A 23,298-nucleotide genomic window follows, 5' to 3' on the forward strand; every position below is an offset into this window, starting at 1 on the left:
GAAAGAAGCTGAACATATGGTCAAAATATTTTTGTGGTCCTGAACTGTGCTCAATGCTAAAAACATTCCTATAAGACCAAAATATCACAAAATTGCCAACTTTCTCGAAAATTTGTGCTTTCAGCAATATTCAGTGACATGTTTTGAACAAAATGATAAAACTGTTCCAAAAAAGCTAAATTCACTAAAGAATATTAACATTCTGGTAGCTAAAAATTTAAAGTTTTTTCAATCATAAGCTATTTGAAAATTTTGTAAACTGTGTAGGCCATGCAAGGTTTAACAGATGGCTAGCATGTTTCATAAAAAGCCTCAGATGGAAAAAAAAACTTTGTAAAACCAGAAAAAAATGTTCAAAGTTTGTTTTCAAATCATGTTATCAACCACAACAAGCTGTTTGAAGGTTATTTGTATGATTACGCTAAAAGCTTAACAGAAAAGTGTCATATCTCACTAAAACAACAACTTGGGATAGTTTTCAATGATGTATTGACTGCCAACAGTGTGTGCATTTTTCATGTCATTTGTATTTCAAAATATCCTAATCTTTTTAAACAATCTTCCCCCATTTTTAAAAGAATCCTTGCCATAACAAGAGCTGTCGGAGGACAGCAACGCTCGACTATTCAACAGCCTTGTCAACTGAATGAATACAAAAGTTGAAAAAGGGGCATAATTTTGTAAAATGCAAAGTAGAGGTATTGAACCTCTGTACTGCATGTCATATCATGACAGTGAACAAGTGTGTGAAGTTTCAATCCTTTCCAATTTGTGGATACTGAGATACCAGCTTACATATAAAAACTTAACAAAAAACTGCTAAGTCAAAGGGGCATAATTTTGTAAAAATGCCAAGTAGAGTTATGGGACCTTCACAGTGCATGTTAGATCATGACAGTGAACAAGTGTGTGAAGTTTCAATCAATTCCAATTAGTAGATACTGAGATATCAGATTACATACAAAAATTTAACCAAAAACTGCTAAGTCGAAAAAGGGGCATAATTTTGAAAAAAAAGAGAGTAGAGTTATGGGACTTGCTTAGTGCATGTCAGATCATGATAGTGAACAAGTATGTGAAGTTTCAATCCATTCCCATTAGTAAGTACTGAGATACCAGCTTACATACAAAACCTTAACCAAAAATTTCTAAGTCGAAAAAGGGGCATAATTTTGTAAAAAAGCAAAATAGAGTTATGGAACCTGTGCAATGTAGATCAGTTCATCACAGTGAATAAGTGTGTGAAGTTTCAATCCATTCCCACAAGTGGTTACTGAGTTACCAGCTTACATACAAAACCTTAACCAAAAATTTCTAAGTCGAAAAAGGGGCATAATTTTGTAAAAAAGCAAAATAGAGTTATGGAACCTGTGCAATGTAAGTCAGTTTGTCACAGTGAATAAGTGTGTGAAGTTTCAATCCATTCCCACAAGTGGTTACTGAGATACCAGCTTACATACAAAACCTTAACCAAAATCGGGACGCGGACGCGGACGCGGACGCCGACGCATGGGCGAGTGCAATAGCTCACTATTCTATGAATAGTCGAGCTAAAAATGGTTAACATTCAGCTAGACAATGCTAGTTAATAAGCATTTAAATTTTGCAAGAAAATAGGCAAAAATAAAACCACTGCCAATATGATCTAATTTACAAAGTAAGATTGTGTTACACAACAGCTGTCTTCATTCATACATCCATTTCTATTCATGTTTCCTTACTTCTGACATTTTACTTATATTGCAATTTCCATAAAACTACTGCCAACTGTTTCAGTACAAAGCCTTACTCTATTCTACACCCACAGCTTTTCCGATATTCCCATAACCAAGCTAGATATTTCAATAACTTGGCTAGATTATTCCTGTAAATTTGCTAAGATAGTTCTAAGAAATAGATAAAGCGAAGAACTAACTCCAGAAATATACTTTTTACTTCAAAACTAACATGTTTCGTCCATTGGACTTCATCAGAGTATAATAACAAAATAGTATGACGTCACAGGAAAGTACGACGTCAATGACGACGTCAAAAGACGTTACCCATTTTGGCGTAATATTCACATATAGTATAGGATCAAAAATAGATACTTATTCCCTGCAAAAATTGCAAAGCAAAAATAATATTAATACAGGCAAGGAAAACTAACTTATATGCAAAAATACATTAGGAAGAATCTGTGTGAAACAAGAGGACCATGATGGTCCTGAATCGCTCACCTGTCCCAACATGACCCAGTTTTGAACTGAGTATGACGTGGTTTTTTTTCTATTATTTGACATAGTGACCTAGTTTTTGAGATCACGTGACCCAGTTTTGAACCTGACCTAGATATCATAAAGATGAACATTCAGACCAACCTTCATACAGACCCCATGAAAAATATGGCCTCCAGAGAGGTCACAATGTTTTTTCATTATTTGACCTACTGACCTAGTTATTGATGGCACGTGACCCAGTTTCAAACTTGACCTAGATATCATCAAGATGAACATTCTGACTAATTTTCATGAACATCCATTCAAAAGTATGGCCTCTAGACAGGTCACAAGGTTTTTCTATTTTTAGACCTAATGACCTAGTTTTTGACCGCAGCTGACCCAGTTTCAAACTTGACCTAGATATCATCAAGATGAACATTCAGACCAACTTTCATACAGATCCCATGAAAAATATGGCCTCTAGAGAGGTCACAAGGTTTTTCTATTATTTGACCTACTGACCTAATTTTTGAAGGCACATGACCCAGTTTTGAACTTGACCTAGATATCATCAAGGTGAACATTCAGACCAATTTTCATGAAGATCTTGTGAAAAATATGGCCTATAGAGAGGTCACAAGGTTTTTCTATTATTTGACCTACTGACCTAATTTTTGAAGGCACATGACCCAGTTTCGAACTCGACCTAGATATCATCAAGATGAACATTCAGACCAATTTTCATGAAGATCTTGTGAAAAATATGGCCTCTAGAGAGGTCACAAGGTTTTTCTATTTTTAGACCTACTGACCTAGTTTTTAACCACAGTTGACCCAGTTTCGAACCTGGCCTAGATATCATCAAGATGAACATTCAGACCAACCTTCATACAGTACCCATGAAAAATATGGCCTCTAGAGAGGTCACAAGGTTTTTTTATTATTTGACCTACTGACCTAGTTATTGATGGCACGTGACCCAGTTTCAAACTTGACCTAGATATCATCAAGATGAACATTCTGACCAATTTTCATGAAGATCCATTCATAAGTATGACCTCTAGAGAGGTCACAAGGTTTTTCTATTTTTAGACCTAATGACCTAGTTTTTGACCGCAGCTGACCCAGTTTCGAACTTGACCTAGATATCATCAAGATGAACATTCAGACCAACTTTCATACAGATCCCATGAAAAATATGGCCTCTAGAGCGGTCACAAGGTTTTTCTATTATTTGACCTACTGACCTAGTTTTTGATGGCAGGTGACCCAGTTTCGAACTTGACCTAGATATCATCAAGATGAACATTCTGACCAATTTTCATGAAGATCTTGTGAAAAATATGGCCTCTAGAGAGGTCACAAGGTTTTTCTATTTTTAGACCTACTGACCTAGTTTTTGACCGCACGTGACCCAGTTTCGAACTTGACCTAGATATCATCAAGATGAACATTCTGACCAACTTTCATAAAGATCCCATGAAAAATGTGACCTCTAGAGAGGTCACAAGCAAAAGTTTACGCACGGACGGACGGATGCACGGACGCACGGACGACGGACGCTGCGCAATCACAAAAGCTCACACTGTCACTTTGTGACATGTGAGCTAAAAATGAAAGACTAAAATAATATTTTAGCATTCATGCCATGAGGCCAGGCTGTATTCAATGTATGAATCCAACGAGTCTCTTTGAAGAGCCTAAACCAGTCATTTTTTACCAAGTCTATTGGCATGAAAGAAAAATCACTAACAGAGTGATTTTCAGAATTGAAATGTTCAGATACATTTGTAGGAGTATCAGGAAAATGTCTGATATCAAATTTATGGCTGTTCATTCTTTGAGAACATTTCTGATGTGTTTGTCCCACATATTGTAACTTACACTTTTTGCATGTGATTAAATAGATAACATTTTCAGACATGCAGTTAAGATTTTGTTTAACATCGTAAGTTTTTAAAGTTTGAGAGCTTGTAAACTGTACAGATTCAGTGATATTAGTGCAATGAGAACACCGTGTTCTATTACATTTAAGAACACCACCATTTACATCAAAAGACATCAGGCTACTGTGAACCAAGATATCACTAAGATTTGTAGGTCGCTTGTAAGCAATAATTGGTTTGCATTTAACCAGGTTGCGTACACTGCTTTTCTCAGATAGTTCAAAAAGCCCCCAATATTTATTAAGGATCTGACCAATGTTTGGTAGGGATGGGTTGTATACGCAAACAAAGGGGATAATATCATCTGTGTTCTGCCTGTGATTGGTCATGGCTTCTTCGGTTGACAATGCTGATGCTTTAGCTAAAGCATCATCAAGGATATGACTTGGATAATTACGATTTTGGAAATACGTTCGCAATTTCTCCAATTCATTTGTGAACAAATCATCATTAGAAGTGAGACGCCTGTATCACTTAGCTTGGCTATACGGGATCCCTTTCTTGCATGAAAGAGGGTGACAGAATGAAAATTCAATGTATTGATGTGTATTGGTTGCTTTTTCATGAACAGAAAAATCAAAATTACCATCTCCTGTTCTACCAATATTAACATCAAGAAATGTAGCTGTATCTCTTGAATAACTGTGGGTGAATTTTATATTGGGATGGACATTGTTTAAACTGTCAATAAATTTAAGTAGGTCTGCTTCACTGTGTTCCCATATAAAAAAAATGTCATCGAGGAAACGTAACCAAAGCGATGGCTTAACAGTAGTATTAGCTAGGAAATCGCTTTCCAGTTTACCCATAAAAAGTGAAGCATAAGTAGGAGCCATACATGTACCCATACCAGTACCTAAAATTTGAACATAATTTTCATTATTGAACTGAAAATGGTTTTTAGTCAAGACTAGTTCAATAAGCTGGCAAATATCATTGACTGACTGATGTGACAAGTATGAATGAGCTTTGTCCAAATATTCACGGCAAGCCTCTATCCCGTCATCATGCGGAATATTAGTGTATAAGGATGAAACATCCATAGTAACCAAAAATGCATTAGGGGAGATATTAGGCATAGACCCTAGCTTTTTAATGAAGTCAGTAGAGTCTTTAACATATGAGGGCAGGGCTTCCATGTGTGGCTTCAAGATATTATCAATGTATTCAGATATGCCTTCAGTAACAGAGTTATACCCAGATACAACTGGCTGTCCCGGGTAACCAAGTGGTAGTTCTGAGTTAATATCTTTATGAATTTTGGGCAAGATGTAAAACTGTGGCGTTCTGGCATCACTAGGTACAACTAAAGTATCATTAGAATCACCATTAACATTCCTACAAATAACATCTAAAACATCAGTAACATCTTTTGAAAACTGTTCGACAGGGTTATGATCAAGTTTTTTGTAGTAAGCAGTATTATTCAGCTGTCTGAATAGTTCTAAAACTTTGCTAGGTTACTCCAATAACTTTGCTAGGATATTTCTATCACTACGCTAGGATATTTCTGTAACTTTCCTAGATACTTCAGTAACTTTGTCTGGGTATTTTCATAAGTTTGCTAGGATATCCCAAAATTTTTGCTCTAGTAGGATAATTCTGTAACATTGCTAGACACATCAGTAACTTTGCTAGGGTATTTCTGTAACTTTGCTATGATATTTCTGTAACTTTAAGATATTTCTGTAACTTTGCTAGGATATTCTTACAACTTTGACAAGATATTTCTATGATATTTCCATACCTTTACTAGGAACTTTGCCAGGATAATTTGATATGCTAGGATCTTTCCATAATTTAACTAGGGGCAGTGGGAAGTCCCTCCATGTAAACATGTTTCTATCCTAAGAATAAACCCTTCATAGTAGATCAACTTTAATCAGAATGAAAGTTTGCAAAGAAAGAGGCATATGACAGAAACACACTGATAAAAACTCTCAAACTTAAACTCGCCATTCCTTGGCAGGACACGAAAGTAAGGGCACTTGTATAATAAATACCTTCAGTAAATCAACATAAAGGGCCCTAGGACTGGATTTCCCCAAATTTCATTATTTATACCTATCAGATATGCGTTTCATAATCGAACAGTCTAAATTAATTCATCATTTTTCTCTCTCCAAGCCTGTAACTTAAGGTTTTACAGAATGTGTAAACTCCAACTGACATACATACTGCTTCCTAACGGGTAGTTCAAATGCCTTAAAGATCACCAAATTTATTCAAAATGGTTTACAGTTAATTTTCTTACCTCTAGAAGAACTGTATCAGCTTTATATAGGGCACATTTTGACTTCTTGAGATAGCATTCCAGCTCTGGTTTCCAGTACAGTAATAACAGAATTAATCCAAATGTTACAACTACCAGAAATAGGAAAAAAAACTTCTTTACTTTGTCCTCTTGGTAACCATAGCAATGCTGAAAAGGCATAATTCTATATGAACAATGGTATACAAACTAAAAGCAACTAGATAAGTAATACATGTATATGTTACCTAACACTGTGAAACTGCATTAAATTCTATTATTATGGTTTTGGCCTAGAAGCCATTTTGTACAGGAATGCTCTTGGATTTTAACTTGTTACATATGTTACAGATATTGTACTGCTTTTAATCTCCAGGAAGGTAATTTCAATATATGGTACAATGTTCACAGATACAGATAACTTCCACACATGCTACAGATATTGCATTCCTTGTTCTCAACATACAGGAAGGTCTCCAAGACTTTATTTCTGGCACTGATGGACATCTTGACCAACGTTTGCTTGCAATGTGGTGAATTCATGACCCATTTAGACTCAAATACAATGTAATGAAAGGTAAATCAAAGCCAAAGGGCTTAAACCAAATGATTACTAATGCCCTCATTCATCAGCTAGTTAGCTTGATTACTAGAAAACTTCAAACAACAATGAAGGGTAAAACTCTGCAATGAGATAGACTAGGAAACTTTTTTTTCTCGATGATAGACAGGAAAACTTTGTGTGTGTGTTCGGGTTTAACGTCTTTTTCAACGATTTTTCTGTCATAGAAACGACGGTGTCTACTTGTAGCAGTGAGCCAACTTTATAGTGCCGTCTCCCTGGAATATCATGCCGTAGACATGTGGCATGATACCCCACCCAGTCACATTATACTGAAACCGGGCTGACCAGTCCTAGCACTATTCTCTTAATGCTGAGCGCCAAGCCAGGAAGCTACTAGTACCATTTTTTATGTCTTTGGTATGATGCTGCCGGGGATCAAACCCACTCAAAGCGGACACTCTACCACTAGGTTACCAAGGCGGTTGGTAAACTTTGTAACTTAACTTTAGGTTGGGAACCTTTGGAACTTAATAAATGGTGGAGAAGATCTCGTAACCTGATGACAAGCAAGGCAACTTCGTAACTTGATGACAAGCAAGGCAACTTTGTGACTTGATGACTGGTGGAGAAACTTTTGTAACTTAATGACAAGCAAGGCAACTTTGTGACTTGATGACTGGTGGAGAAACTTTTGTAACTTAATGACAAGCAAGGCAACTTTGTGACTTGATGACTGGCGGAGAAGCTTTTGTAACTTAACAACAAGCTGAAGCAATGCAATTTTGTAACAGGTGAAGAAACTTTTGTAACTTAATTACAAGCAAGGCAACTTTGTGACTTGATGACTGGTGGAGAAACTTTTGTAACTTAACGACAAGCAAGGCAACTTTGTGACTTGATGACTGGTGGAGAAACTTTTAAACTTAACGATAAGCAAGGCAACTTTGTGACTTAATGATTGGTGGAGAAACTTTTGTAACTGGTGGAGAAACTTTAGTCACTTAACGACAAGCAAGGCGACTTTGTGACTCGAGGACTGGTGGAGAAACTTGTGTAACTTGACAAGCAAGGCAACTTTGTGACTTGATGACTGGTGGAGAAACTTCTGTAACTTAACGACAAGCAAGGCAACTTTGTAACTTGATGACTCATGCAGAAACTTTTGTAACTTGATGACAAGCAAGGCAACTTTGTGACCTGATGACAGATGAAATAAGACAAGTAAAGATCGTACCAGTTCGTCTTCTGTTCCCCGATTGAGTATAGCACTGTCAGCCAGAAGACGACTCAAATTGCTGGTGCCACCATTCATCCCCATTCTACAAACTACTATCTGAAAATAGAGATAAAACTATGCTAAATAATATTGTAAACAAACTTACTGAGCCATTAGTGTCATGAATCAAAAGCTTCTAACCAATTCTACAATGGTGTTGATTCCTCTTTTTTACCTTCTGCGAGCCTCACTCTTTGAGCTTACATTTTTTGTATTAAGATGGCATTAATGTAATATTGCCACAATTATACATGAAGATCATATGGCAACTTTCCAGCTTTTGATGGGGGAGAATTTAGACCCCAGGTGCTCCTTTATGCAGTACATGTATTTCTGGCATAAGCAGTTACCTGGGTAGAACCACTGACCTTCTGCATACCAGATGGATGGCTACCTCACATGAAAGAATTCTACTCCCAAAGTCAATGACCTAAACCAGTCAGTCACAGAGGCCCCAATGCGTAATTTTATGGTTTTTAACTTTTAAAAATATTTTTTGCCCTATTTTAGTTACAGTAAATGTCAAATGGTGGTGTTCTAAAAACAGACAAGGTACTAAAGTTAGCATAGTGACTGATATGTATGTTTTGGTTCTATTATATATTAATTAAAGAACATGTAATCAAAATTTTAGAGAATTTTCTATGCTAGTACTTATTACAGGTTTTCCCCATTTGTTACCACAAACCTAATACTAGGGCCTGTTTGATTACAGTTTATAACAAATGCACAGGTGCTTATATTAACATAAACGATGATTGAATTGATACTTGATATTTCAATAACAATGCTATGTGTAAAAAAAAAATGATGTTGTGTATGTAAATTTAAAACCATGCCCTTTAAAAGTGTGTGACAATACAAAACTGAGACCTTGTTAAATGACAAACTTTACAATAATGTTTTTATTTCAGATAAACAACTAATATTCTTTATGTGGTTTTAATACCTTTGTTCAATCATTAAATATTAAATAAATATTTACAATGGAAATTCCATATAAATATATAGTAAGTTTACCTACCATGTTTCCTTCTAGTTTATTACAATAGATCTATCTATACAAGTTAATTATCATTGACTCAACATTAGAAGATCCTTACCATGCTTAAATTTCAAACTGATAGACATATAGAAGATTTTTTTCTACAAATAATCAATTTCAACAAATGCAATACTTTAACAAGAGAAATATACTTTGATCTTACAAATAAAACAATCAACTTCTCCTTTATTTTGATGGTTTTAAAAGAACTGTAACCAATGATACAAGCAACATATTGGCATCACATACAAAAACTTGATGCCACAGTGTTAAGAAAAATTAACTGTACCAAATATTTTGATTTTTATTACATTTTACCAAATACTTCTTAATATCAAATATAAAATTCATTTTTTCCTTCATTTTTTATTGTTTATAATTTTCTTCTCCTGTTCAAGTGGAGCTCTGCAGGTACAAAATATCAAGCTCTGCTGTTATCTTCAGGCTGGTACAAAATATTCCAGGTTCTGATGTTATCATCAGGCTGGTACAAAATATTCCAAGCTCTGCTGTTATCATCAGGCTGGTACAAAATATTCCAGGTTCTGATGTTATCATCAGGCTGGTACAAAATATTCCAAGCTCTGCTGTTATCATCAGGCTGGTACAAAATATTCCAGGTTCTTATGTTATCATCAGACTGGTACAAAATATTCCAGGTTCTGATGTTATCATCAGGCAGGTACAAAATATTCCAGGCTCTGCTGTTATCATCAGGCTGGTACAAAATATTCCAGGCTCTGTTGTTATCATCAGGCTGGTACAAAATATTCCAGGTTCTGCTGTTATCATCAGGCTGGTACAAAATATTCCGGGTTCTGATGTTATCATCAGACTGGTACAAAATATTCCAGGCACTGCTGTTATCATCAGGCTGGTACAAAATATTCCAGGTTCTGATCAGGCAGGTACAAAATATTCAAGGCTCTGCTGTTATCATCAGGCTGGTACAAAATATTCCAGGCTCTGCTGTTATCACCAGGCTGGTACAAAATATTCCAAGCTCTGCTGTTATCATCAGGCTGGTACAAAATATTCCAGGTTCTGATGTTATCATCAGGCTGGTACAAAATATTCCAGGCTCTGCTGTTATCATCAGGCTTGTACATAATATTCCAGGTTCTGCTGTTATCATCAGGCTGGTACAGTGGATTCCAATTTATCTGGTGATATGTCGGGGAATCCTTCAGACAGTTAGTGCACATGTTGAGTTGTGTTGATGAATAATGATTGAGAGTGATTAATGTATGTTTTACTTTCGTATAATAAAAATTAAAATTACCCATACTCCTTTTTAGCGGCTGGACATGGTGAATTGTGTTTGCATTTAATTTGGAATATTAGAATGGCACTTTTCTGTGTGCCAGTTCTTTCAATTCATTATTACAACTTGATGTTACATGACCCATGGATACAGGGCTAAGACACGTTTTTAATAGTGTTACGCCAACCAATACACATACATACATAGGTACAAAATATTCCAGGCTCTGCTGTTATCATCAGATTGGTACAAAATATTCCAGGTTCTGATGTTATCATCAGGCAGGTACAAAATATTCCAGGCTCTGCTGTTATCATTAGGCTGGTACAAAATTTTCCAGGTTCTGCTGTTATCATCAGGCTGGTACAGTGGATTCCAGGTTCTGCTGTTATCATCAGGCTGGTAAAGTGGATTCCAGGCTCTGCTGTTATCATCAGGCTGGTACAAAATATTCCAGGTTCTGCTGTTATCATCAGGCTGGTACAAAATACTCAGGTTCTGCTGTTATCATCAGGCTGGTACAGTGGATTCCAGGTTCTGCTGTTATCATCAGGCTGGTACAGTGGATTCCAGGCTTTGGTGTTATCATTGGACTGGTACAGTGGATTCCAGGCTATGGTGTTATCATTGGGCTGGTACAGTGGATTCCAGCCTATGGTGTTATCATTGGGCTGGTAAAGTGGATTCCAGCCTATGGTGTTATCTTGTGGCTGGTACAGTGGAGTCCAGGCTATGGTGTTATCATTGGACTGGTAAAGTGGAGTCCAGGCTATGGTGTTATCATTGGGCTGGTAAAGTGGATTCCAGGCTATGGTGTTATCATTGGGCTGGTAAAGTGGATTCCAGTCTATGGTGTTATCATTGGGCTGGTAAAGTGGATTCCAGCCTATAGTGTTATCATTGGGCTGTTAAAGTGGATTCCAGCATATGGTGTTATCATTGGACTGGTACAGTGGAGTCCAGGGTATTGTGTTATCATTGGACTGGTACAGTGGATTCCAAGCTATGGTGTTATCATTGAACTGGTACAGTGGATTCCAAGCTACAGTGTTATCATTGGGCTTGTAGAGTGGATTCCAGGCTATGGTGTTATCTTGTGGCTGGTACAGTGGATTCCAGGCTATGGTGTTATCATTGGACTGGCACAGTGGATTCCAGGCTATGGTATTATCATTTGGCTGATACAGTGGATTCCAGGCTATGGTGTTATCAATTGGCTGGTACAGTGGATTCCAGGCTATGGTGTTATCATTTGGCTGGTACAGTGGATTCCAGGCTATGGTGTTTTCTTGTGGCTGGTACAGTGGATTCCAGGCCATGGTGTTATCTTGAGGCTGGTACAGTGGATTCCAGGCTATGGTGTTATCTTGTGGCTGGTACAGTGGATTCCAGGCTTTGGTGTTATCATTGGGCTGGTACAGTGGATTCCAGCCTATGGTGTTATCATTGGGCTGGTAAAGTGGATTCCAGCCTATGGTGTTATCTTGTGGCTGGTACAGTGGAGTCCAGGCTATGGTGTTATCATTGGACTGGTAAAGTGGAGTCCTGGCTATGGTGTTATCATTGGGCTGGTAAAGTGGATTCCAGCCTATGGTGTTATCATTGGGCTGGTAAAGTGGATTCCAGCCTATAGTGTTATCATTGGGCTGTTAAAGTGGATTCCAGCATATGGTGTTATCATTGGACTGGTACAGTGGAGTCCAGGGTATTGTGTTATCATTGGACTGGTACAGTGGATTCCAAGCTATGGTGTTATCATTGAACTGGTACAGTGGATTCCAAGCTACAGTGTTATCATTGGGCTTGTAGAGTGGATTCCAGGCTATGGTGTTATCTTGTGGCTGGTACAGTGGATTCCAGGCTATGGTGTTATCATTGGACTGGCACAGTGGATTCCAGGCTATGGTATTATCATTTGGCTGATACAGTGGATTCCAGGCTATGGTGTTATCAATTGGCTGGTACAGTGGATTCCAGGCTATGGTGTTATCATTTGGCTGGTACAGTGGATTCCAGGCTATGGTGTTTTCTTGTGGCTGGTACAGTGGATTCCAGGCCATGGTGTTATCTTGTGGCTGGTACAATGGATTCCAGGCTATGGTGTTATCTTGTGGCTGGTACAGTGGATTCCAGGCTATGGTGTTATCATTGGACTGGTACAGTGGATTCCGGGCTATGGTGTTATCATTTGGCTGGTACAGAATTCCAGGCTATGGTGTTATCTTGTGGCTGTAACAGTGGATTCCAGGCTATGGTGTTATCATTTGGCTGGTACAGTGGATTCCAGGCTATGGTGTTATCATTTGGCTGGTACAGTGGATTCCAGGCTATGTTGTTATCATTGGACTGGTACAGTGGATTCCAGGCTATGGTGTTATAATTTGGCTGGTACAGTGGATTCCAGGCTATGGTGTTATCATTTGGCTGCTACAGTGGATTCCAGGCTATGGAGTTATCATTGGACTGGTACAGTAGATTCCAGGCTATGATGTTATCACTGGGCTGGTACAGTGGATTCCAGGCTATGGTGTTATAATTTGACTGGTACAGTGGATTCCAGGCTATGGTGTTATCACTGGGATGGTACAGTGGATTCCTTCCAGGCTATGGTGTTATCATTTGGTCAGTGTAATCATCAAACTTCTTAAGTGCTTCTATAATATCACCAACCATGATATTTATAGACAAATAAAACAAATGGACACATTGGTTGACTAACAGCAGAAAGGACCATAGTCCATGGAGGTTGTGATGCATAAGTAGTCTATACTTGGGCAGAGAGGCAAACAATTTCTGACATAGTCAATTTCAGTAGTTAAAAAAATTATTTGAAAGAAATCTCTGTGGGGAAAAAGCCTTTAAACAACTGTTACTATAGCAAAAACCAGATCCCTGACATATAAAACATTTCTGATCTAATACATCAGTTGTAATTAGTAAATCAATGATGTTGTTTCCACTTACACTATATATATCAACATGGCAACACATGGTAGATCTGCATGCTCATTTAGTCATTCAAAATAGAGACGGGTCCAAATCACATATGTTTTATTTTGTACTGTTAAGGAAACATTGCTTTAATTAGTATTTTAGCCATGTTTAAGTGGTCAATTAGCCTAAGGAATCTTACAAATTATAAATATAAACTTGAGGATGCTTTTGTAGAAAAACATGCCTGCCCCGAAACATAGCAGTAATAGGAAGTCAATATGGAGACTGACAAAAAAGTCAAAGAGACACTGATAGTTGGCTTAGAGACTGAAATGTACATTGTAATAGGGATCATCTACTTGGCATGTCCATCACATAAAGTTTCAACATTTGGGGTCAAATGAATCTCAAGTTATGGATCAGAACAGTTTTCCATGTTCTAGTCCCTGTGACCTTGACCTTTGATCAAGTGACCCAAAAATCAATAGGGCCACCTACCCTGCAAGTCCAATCATTCTATGAAGTTTCAACATTCTGGGTCTAGTGAATCTCAAGTTATTGACCAGAAATGGTTCTCCATGTTCAGGCCCCTAGATCGAGTGACCCCAAAAACAATATGGTTCATCTACTTCATGAGCTCTATCACCCTATGAAGTTTGAATATGGTTCTCCAGTACCTGATCTGAAATGAAGTGTAACGGATGATAGGACAGACTAAAAGACATGTTAGACCACTGTGACCTTGAACTTTGATCAAGTACCCCAAAAACAACAGGGGTCATCTACTCCAAAAGCCCTATCACCATATGAAGTTTAATAGCTCTAGGTCAAATGATTAAGAAACGGTTTTCCCTGTTCTGGCTCCAGTGACCTTAACGTTTGATCAAGTGACTCTAAAGTAGTGTCCAATCATTCTATGAAGTTTTCAACAGTCAGAGTCTGGATCAAGTGGTTCTCAAGTTATTTATTAGAAACTGTTTTCCATATTCTGGCCATTGTGACCTTGACCTTTCATCAAGAGATAGGGGTCATCTTCTTTGAATGTACAAACATGTAATGAAGTTTCAACATCCTGAGTAAACTGGTTCTCAAGTTATTGATCAGAAACACTCTTCCAAGTTCATACCTTTGTGACCTTGACCTTTGATCGAGTGACCACAAAAACAACAGGAGTTCATTACTCTGTAAGCCCTATCGTCCTAATGACCTAATGAGTTTAAAGGTTCTAGGTCAAATGGTTCAGTTCTCCAGTTATTGATTGACCAGAGTGTTAGAACTACAGTATACTAAGTTTGCTAAAAATATTCAAAATACACAAGAATTTAATAAAATACACATATTGAATGGCTTGGCAGTCAATTGTCAAAACTATTGCCTAAGGTCAGATGAATTAACTGTTTTGGCTATTGACTGGAATTTTGTACCTGTCTTACTAGCTTGTATGCATTTCACTATTTTAAAGTTGAGCAAACAATTTCTATCTTAAATTTTCACCATGTTAAAACGACAGTATCTGAATAATTTATATAACATGAAATTCATAGTATAAATCAATGGATCAACAACAAAAAACAATTCAACATAAAATGTTGAATTGTTTTTTGTTGTTGATCCATTGATGTATACTATTACATATAAACTTCAAACCATATTTCTAAATTTACCAAAATCTATTAAGAGACCATTCTATTATTATGAGACCTTTTCTTGGCGATATTTTGAGTGGTATTTTAATACTGATAATACAATGTTCACTAAATTGTTTTGTGTTACATCAGCAGCTTGGTGTTGTATGGTCACCAATTAACCTTTACCTTGCTAAATTTCTAAAATGGACTGGTCCATCTTTCAATTAAGCAGTACCATTTATTAATCGAAGGGGCGTTCACTGAAAATTTACTGACTGAACATCGAACAGTGCAGACCACGAGTGTGCAGGCTGATGAAACGCTTATGTCTATCCGTCGGTCTACTTAGGACTGCAACTTAAAATTGCTAGAGAGAACCATGTTAAGACCACTAAAATGTCTTTACAGTAAAATTAAAACATCGTACTAGTGTTCCCACAAAGACTAGTATTTTGAAAAGAAACTTAACAGGTGGTTAGTTTAACTGTCTGTTAACAGCCTGTTAAAGTTTTGAACAAATGGGCTCTGGAGTATAGAGGTCCGGAAACGAATATACATGTATACTAGGTACACCAATTACCAGGATTCTTATTTGTTATCAGGCTCGCAATATATAACAAGGTCATGAAGAATATAAAAATAACATTGCAACATTTTTCGTTAAATAAAGTGCAAACATTTCAAAATACATATTAGTCAGCAGTAAAAAGAATTTCACAAATTTATAAACATAATCCAAGTGTAAAATACTAAAGAAAAGCATAAGATAAAATAATTTTTATCTTAAGTCAAGACATATATAACAATATAACATAAGCTCTGACTGAGATTTTTAACTGACTACTGAAAACAAGTATAAATTAGCAGCAACAAATATATAAGGAAGTGGCTATTCTTACGGTCCTGTAGGAATAGCCTCGCAGGGTATTCCTACGGCTCTCCCATAAGAATAGTGAAAAGCCCGCAGGTGTCTATTCCTACGGCTCTCCCATACGAATTATGAAAAGTCCACAGGTGGTTATTCCTACAGCAGCTTTGTGTTACATCATACTGAATTCATTTTACTGATACAATTTCACCCAACTTCTTTACTTTTGCGGTAAGGAAATCCAGAGAAGTGATTTCCCCTAGCACAACACATTTTATTGCATTTAATTACTTAAACAAACAATTCTAATAAAACGAATTTACCATAAGTGTAAAATACTTATTTAACTGAATTTGTCTTCTAAATAAATCGAAAAATGACTATTGGTTGTAGCTGTAGATGTAAATACATACGTTATTAATATTGAAACTTTAAAAAATATTGAGCAAGTGTTTTCAACTAAACCAGTTAGAGAATTATTGGTCTATGTTTTGTGTATATACATGCAAATTTTTCACAAAAGTACAAATCTCTTACCACACTAAACATGTTTATTGCCCTTTAATTTAGTTTTATACTTGACGTTTGATTAAAAGTCATTTCCGAAATCGGTTGAATATATATCAGTTGAATGACTTCAGTACAATGTATTGTAATACAAAACTGCAGTAGGAATAACCACCTGCAGGCTTTTCACTATTCTTACGGGAGAGCCATAAGAATAGCCTGCCAGGCTATTCCACGGGACCATAAGAATAGCCACTTCCAATATATAAGAGTCGTATGTAAAATAATTCCATTAATAGTTACAAATTATCTATCTATAAATACTGCATGACACCCTTGGGAGAATTACCACATGACAGTCTGCATAATTCATAAATACAGTCAACTCGCCAATAGAGAATCACTGCCAATAGCGGGCCACTTGAAAATAAAATGTGAATCTCTCTTAAACATATTAGAGTATACAATGTTTAAGTATCCAGTTATATAAACTTATCATCTAGCAATTATTAGACAAAAGAAGATGGACCTAATCTAGTGAGTTTGAGTTCCATGAGTAGATAACTCTTGCAACCATGTTTCCTGACTTGGATTTTAACACTTGAATTCTTCAAAGTAGAATATTTTTGAGCATACTTCACAATTTCTTAGATAAAACCACACAAATTTGGTACCATTTTGAAGAGTGAAACACACACTTTCGTAGGAATAATATGATTATGCATTTTAGATTGACTTCGATGAAAAAAAGTGCCATCAAACAGAGGCGGTCATTCAGCCAATAGAGAATCACCCGTTTCAGGGATAATCAAAAGGTTGTTTATTTTGCTTAAAAATACAAATCAAAGGTTGATTTGATGTTGTACTGGTTTGAACTGGCAAATCTAGATAAATGAATAAGGTTCCGTGAATCAATATTTTGATTTTAGTTTTAGATATAGGTGGTGTTAATTAAGCATAGAAATACAACTGTGAAAACTAGTGCTATATTCTTTGACTTAGTATCTCCTGTTTGAAATGTAAACATACTGTCTCTCATTATATTCTGTCTTCAAATGTTTATTTATAATACCACAGTCATGTTTTGTCAGAAAAAGACAAATTTTAAATGGATAAAAAAAAATGATAAACTAGGTGACCCCCTATTGGCAAAAGTGACCCCTATTGGTAAATCAGACAGGTATAAATATTTCATCATAACTTCAGACATAAAAGAATGATTCAAATAAATCAAATATTGATATGAATGCGAGCAACAGTTTTAAGTGTTAGTAAGTTTAGATATCATGAAAGTCTAAACACTCTTCACTATATGCTAAAAGTTTAGATAGTGACCCGCTATTGGCGAGTTATCTGTACAAAATTATTTAAAACCATGAGTTTAAATAATTAAAATATAATTATTTAAGATTACATTATATCATTATCTACACCAATTGCACAAACAAAATGCTAAGAGACAAGACAAATAAAAGCATTTGTTTATTATTCTATATATCCTCCAAACCCGATAAAATCATAAATATCAAATTGATAAAAGCTTCCATTACATCGAACAAAGTGATAATAACTAAAAAAAATATTGATATTTACACGTCAAATACCCTACACGTCAAACATTTTGGACTGAAGTAACGTCTACATGTTGCGCCTCACCCTACTCTGTTCGTCGTAAAATAAAATTCCTTCGTAAGTTCATAACCTTTTTGATGACAGTAAACCCTGAAAGCTTTGTTTCTTACCTTATCGGAGGATTCGCTGTAAATTGTAGTTCTTCAGTTAGCATATTTTCTAAACCAATCCATTAAGTTTTATTTTTTAATGAAAAACAACAATATTTTCCGGAAAAGTTGCCGAGCTGTCAAAACGGTGATATCATAAAATGCAAAATGTGTGATGATTCCAAATTCCAATTTTGTGTATTTCCCGTGCCGTGCCGTATCGTACAGACAAGCAAACAGGTACATAATGTTTACAAACTGATAGATTGTATTTAAACTGGACATAAAAGATCCTTTAACAGGCTAACATAAGAGTCAGTAGAAACAGTCACATTCAAAGAATGCTGTTGCACAACGGATAGGCCTATATATAGGCCTATGTGTGTTTGTATAATGGAGATGCACATTATTTAAAAAGACAGACAAAATTAAATAAATAGACAACAATGACAAAATAAATAAATTCAGGTAACAGTCAGCTGCCTTAAAATGGTCAGTGACAATAACATAACTTAAGAGTTTTAAAGTCATAGTAACGAAAGACAAAATATGTTAAACACAGCAATGTTTATGTTTGTGTACATAAAAAAGAATACATAACAAACCAAATACAAAAAAAAAAAAAAAAAAAAAAAAAAAAAAAAATACAATAAGGAACCAAATCCAATGACTTATAATTTTACCGAATACAATGCGAAGATTATTTAGACCCAGAATCTTACGAAGTTGTAAATAACATCTAAATTAAAGCTAGGTTTTGATGAACCTTGTCGCAGAAGTATTCCTTCAGATTATTAAATCTGATTTATGATTGTAAAGCTGTGGTTGCTGTGCTGAATTCTTCCAGGGAGTCCTCTTTTCCTTTTTAGTAAATTATTTACATAGACTATGATAGATGCATCCCTGAGGGTGTTCATTAGTTATATATGCATTACGTCCATTGAAGTTCTAAACATGACTACACGCACCAGCAATTCTTTTTAACAGATTCGATTCTAGAAGGCTATGAATTTTAAGTTAAAACAGATAAAGCAGCTGTCCAGATAGATGTTATGTATTATTACATGGTCAGAAAAGCAATACTTTCAATAATGCTCATATATTAAAACAGTTACAGCTATAAAGGGAGGTAATCAGTGATAATTGATTCAATTAAGCTTTCTACTATGTTAATCAATATACAAACCTTCCTTAAATATTAGACAAAGTAATCGCTGAAAATGTGAATTAGCAAGAAATGAATCTATTTTCTGTTCATAACAAAAAATGTCGCAATCAAATTATAAAAGTCAGCCTGCCGTTACATGACTGAAATACTGTAGAAAAACGGCGTTAAACCCAAAAACAAACAATAATAAAAGTCATTATGGGCTTCAATTAAGTTTATATTAGCAATTTATATATAGCAGCATTACATAAATTGAATTTGTGACAAATGAGCTTCATGTGTTGTTGTTTTTTTTTGTAATTTAGGAATCCTCTACATGGGTGGAACTTTATCCTGCTAATTATTTATCTATACAATTTTAAAAACAGCCAAAGTCTGTTAAAAAGAATGCACCAAGGCGTAGACTTTAATGTTGTTTTGCTTTAATTGGGTTTAACTCGACTAAAGTTTAGGTCAACGGTTTTGATGGTGAGAGAAGACACCAGGCCCCTCTCTGGGCAATTATTCATCACGGACATCCACCTGAGAACCATTGACATTCCTCGAGCCTGGTGGACATTAGTAAAAATTTCAAGACGTAAATTATAAATACAATACCGTTTACAAATGATGATGTTTGTTTTAACTAAAAGGTACCCAGAATGAAATTCTTGACTCTCTCTGATATGTCTCAAAGTGAACTTAGATTGTGAGGAATGGATGTGTTTACCGGATTTATAGAATATGCACGAGAAGTATCATATTTATTTATGCAAAGAATTCAGCATACCCATCTTGGCACCATTTAACACAAAATTTCCAATACAGCTGATCAGCAGTCGTACTAGTCGTCCATTCTTGTCCTTTCCTGTCCATGACAAAAGTATTTATGTATTTACATAATTTGTTAACGAAGCAAATCTACCCCGTGGCATGACAATACATGTACTGTACGCTGTATTGAAATCACATATTTTAAGTTCATGGAGTAAACAGGACAGTGTTCCGGAATTTGTGGAACCGACACGGACTGTCCGTTGGAGAATTAACACAAAGAAATACTTTTGATTGGCTGTTTGGCATAATTACTGGATTGAAAAAACTGAATTATTGTCGAAAACTGTCGTTAAAGTCAACAATATTTTACATAATAAGATAGCTGATAAAAACTAGAAGATGCTTTTGTAGAAAAAGGGATGTCTCCCTAATACATAGTAGTAATAAACAAGAAGTCAATAGGGGACAGGTTGATTCTCAAGTTGTGATTGGAAACGGCTTTCCATGTTCTGGTCCCTGTGACCTTGACCTTTGATCGAGTGATCCCAAAATCAGTAAGGGTTATCTACTCTGCATGTCCAATCATCCTATTAAGTTTCAACATTCTGGGTCAAGTGGTTCTCAAGTTATAGATCGGGAAGTGTTTTCCATGTTCAGGTCCCAATGACCTTGACCTTTGCTCAAGTGACCCCCCCCCAAAAAAAAAAAAAAAAAAAAAAAAAAAAAAAATATATATATATATAGGGTCATCTATTCTGTAAGTCCTATCACCCTATGAAGTTTGAAGGTTCTGGGTCAAATGGTTCTCAAGTTATTGATCGGAAACGGTTTTTTCCATGTTCTGGCTCCTGTGACCTTGACCTCTGATCAAGTGATCCAAAAATCGGAAATGGTTTTCAAATTTTCAGGCCCTTGTGACCTTGACCTTTGATGTAGTGACCCAGAAAACAATAAGGTCGTCTACTCAATAAGCCCTGTCACTCTGATAAGTTTGAAGGTTCTAGGTCAAATGGTTCTCCAGTTATTGATCGGAAATTAAGTGATACGAGTTTTTATGTGGCTACTCATTTGATAATTCTATTGTTCTTTTAGCCACGTAAAAATAGAAACATAAAAGCTTACGGAATGAATGACATCAAAGAAAAAGTACATTTACCTATTGTTCCTATAGCCATCTAAGTATGCAAATGTATTTTATTTATTTTGTTGGTTTTAACGTCGCACCGACATAATTATATAGGTCATATGGCAACCCTCCAGCTTTGATGGTGGAGGAAGACTCCATATGCCCCTCCGTGCATCACGAGCGAGCACCTGGGTAGAACCACCAACCTCCAGCTGGATGGCTTCCTCAAATGAAGAATTCAACGCCCCTAGTGAGCTCGAACCCGCATTGAAGTCAGCGACCGTATCCACTCGGCCACGGAGGCCCCTTATGCAAATGTAAGCTCGGACTGACGGACGGACAGGGAGAAAACAATATGCCTCCCCTAGTGGGAGTGGGGGGGGGGGGGGGGGGGGGTGGAGATATAAATATAATCAAATCACGTAAATGACCAGATTCTTTATTGTGATCAAATACAAGCAGCAATAAAACACAATCATACGCGTTAAAACACATCTTGATATAGCATAAAGTAGATATCAACTGTTCAAAATATATTCAGAAAAAGTACCTAAAACATTCCCTTTTAAAAAATATATAGCTCTTTTTCAGTAGTTCAACAGCAGTTATAAAAGACGTTTTAGATTCAATTTTAAATGTTTTTCATGATATTGTATGATAGACAACTAGATTTTGGATGTTAAAGGGCAACGATGCTGATCTCATTATATGTTACAGCCCGGGATGATCTTTTACCTTCAAGTTTGACCTCGACCTTTGAGATTGGTAACAAGGATACTTCCAAATAAAAATGAGTTTCGTACCATGTATGTCAAAGTTACGAACTAGACAAACACAAACATGGACTTTGGCCCCCATCTTTCACACACATCCTGTACGACATTGACGTTTGCAATGAGGCTTGGATATTGTTTGCCTTGTTTACGACGCGCTGACTCATTACCCTTTACCCTGCTATATTTCTAAAATGGACTGGTCTATCATTCAATTTGGGCTGTACCATTTATTATTCAAGGGGGTGTTCACTGAAAATTTACTGCCTGAATAGCAAACAGCGCAGACCATGATCAGCCTGAACGAATGTCTGTACTGGTCGCAAAAGCAGAATCACTTGTCGCCAGCAGGCTAAAGGTTAAGACAAATATGTCTGCCAAATAAAAATATTTCTACAAGCACGACGTGTTGAAGAAAACAAACACAACACATAATACATTATATGTTTCATATTAAAATGACACATTTCATACATGCTTAGAATATTGCTTTTTGAAACAAATTTTCCGCATCATCTGATTACATGGTCACCAAATAGGAATACTGCCTCAAGTATTTTCGTTGGGACAAAAACTTCAACAGTATAAGGCAACATGTTCCTAATATAAAAACAATAACATCAAAAATTATGGTCGCAAAATCACTTGGTTCGGTATCGTACGAGTAAATCGGTCGATTCAGGTAGCATTTTTATTCATCTCAGTACATATAATTCATCAGAATATTTCTGAACATCCCCCAAAAAACTTCCCTTTGCAGTACCTGTATTTCATTTAACATAAGTTAACATTGATAAGTAAACTCCTACATATTTCATGGAAACCTAACAAATGTAATTGTCTTGTTCAGTTCAATATTGTATGGTATTTTTTTTATAACTGCTGTATCATTTATGAAGTCTGTAAGATAGGCCAGTATTAATAAATAGACAGGTTGTTTTTGCTGACTAAGAAGATTTACATAAAATAAATTAATAAAATTAATAATGTGTATTTGTCTTATTCTCAAACATGGAGTAAACTGTGTGACCTATTATGTATGATCAAATTTCATTTGAATTCACTATAAAATATGCGTAGTACCTGTGGTGATTGTTCTAAACATGGCATTTAAAGATATTTCAGTTGTTCGTTGAATGAAGATGAAATTAGTTTTTAAAATCAATGTTTTATTTTATACAATTTATTAAATAAATCATACGTAGAATTTGATATTTAAACTTTATGTGCCTTATCACTGAATATTGATATTATGATTTTTATAAAGTT

General features: G+C 35.9%; 1 protein-coding gene across 6 annotated transcripts in view; it reads right to left on the reverse strand.

Moving 5' to 3' along the window:
• LOC123528099 (polyamine-transporting ATPase 13A3-like) overlaps positions 1-18,422 on the reverse strand; it is a 90,923-nt gene extending 72,501 nt beyond the window's left edge. For 2 of the 6 annotated variants that reach the window (XR_008366954.1, XM_053522871.1), the window contains exons 1-3: positions 18,228-18,422; positions 8,198-8,296; positions 6,402-6,569 (exon numbers count right to left, since the gene is read on the reverse strand). Coding sequence is in view for 5 of the 6 variants with exons in the window: in XM_053522871.1 (XP_053378846.1) it covers positions 6,402-6,569; positions 8,198-8,281 (252 nt within the window). In the remaining variant the exon portion in view is untranslated. The remainder of the gene's footprint in view (positions 1-6,401; positions 6,570-8,197; positions 8,297-18,227) is intronic. The other 4 variants (XM_053522874.1, XM_053522873.1, XM_053522872.1 and 1 more) reach the window with 4 other exon arrangements.
• Between the last annotated feature and the right edge of the window lie 4,876 nt (positions 18,423-23,298).

Source organism: Mercenaria mercenaria, chromosome 14 (assembly GCF_021730395.1).
Source record: "Mercenaria mercenaria strain notata chromosome 14, MADL_Memer_1, whole genome shotgun sequence".
Classification (NCBI taxonomy): domain Eukaryota; kingdom Metazoa; phylum Mollusca; class Bivalvia; order Venerida; family Veneridae; genus Mercenaria; species Mercenaria mercenaria.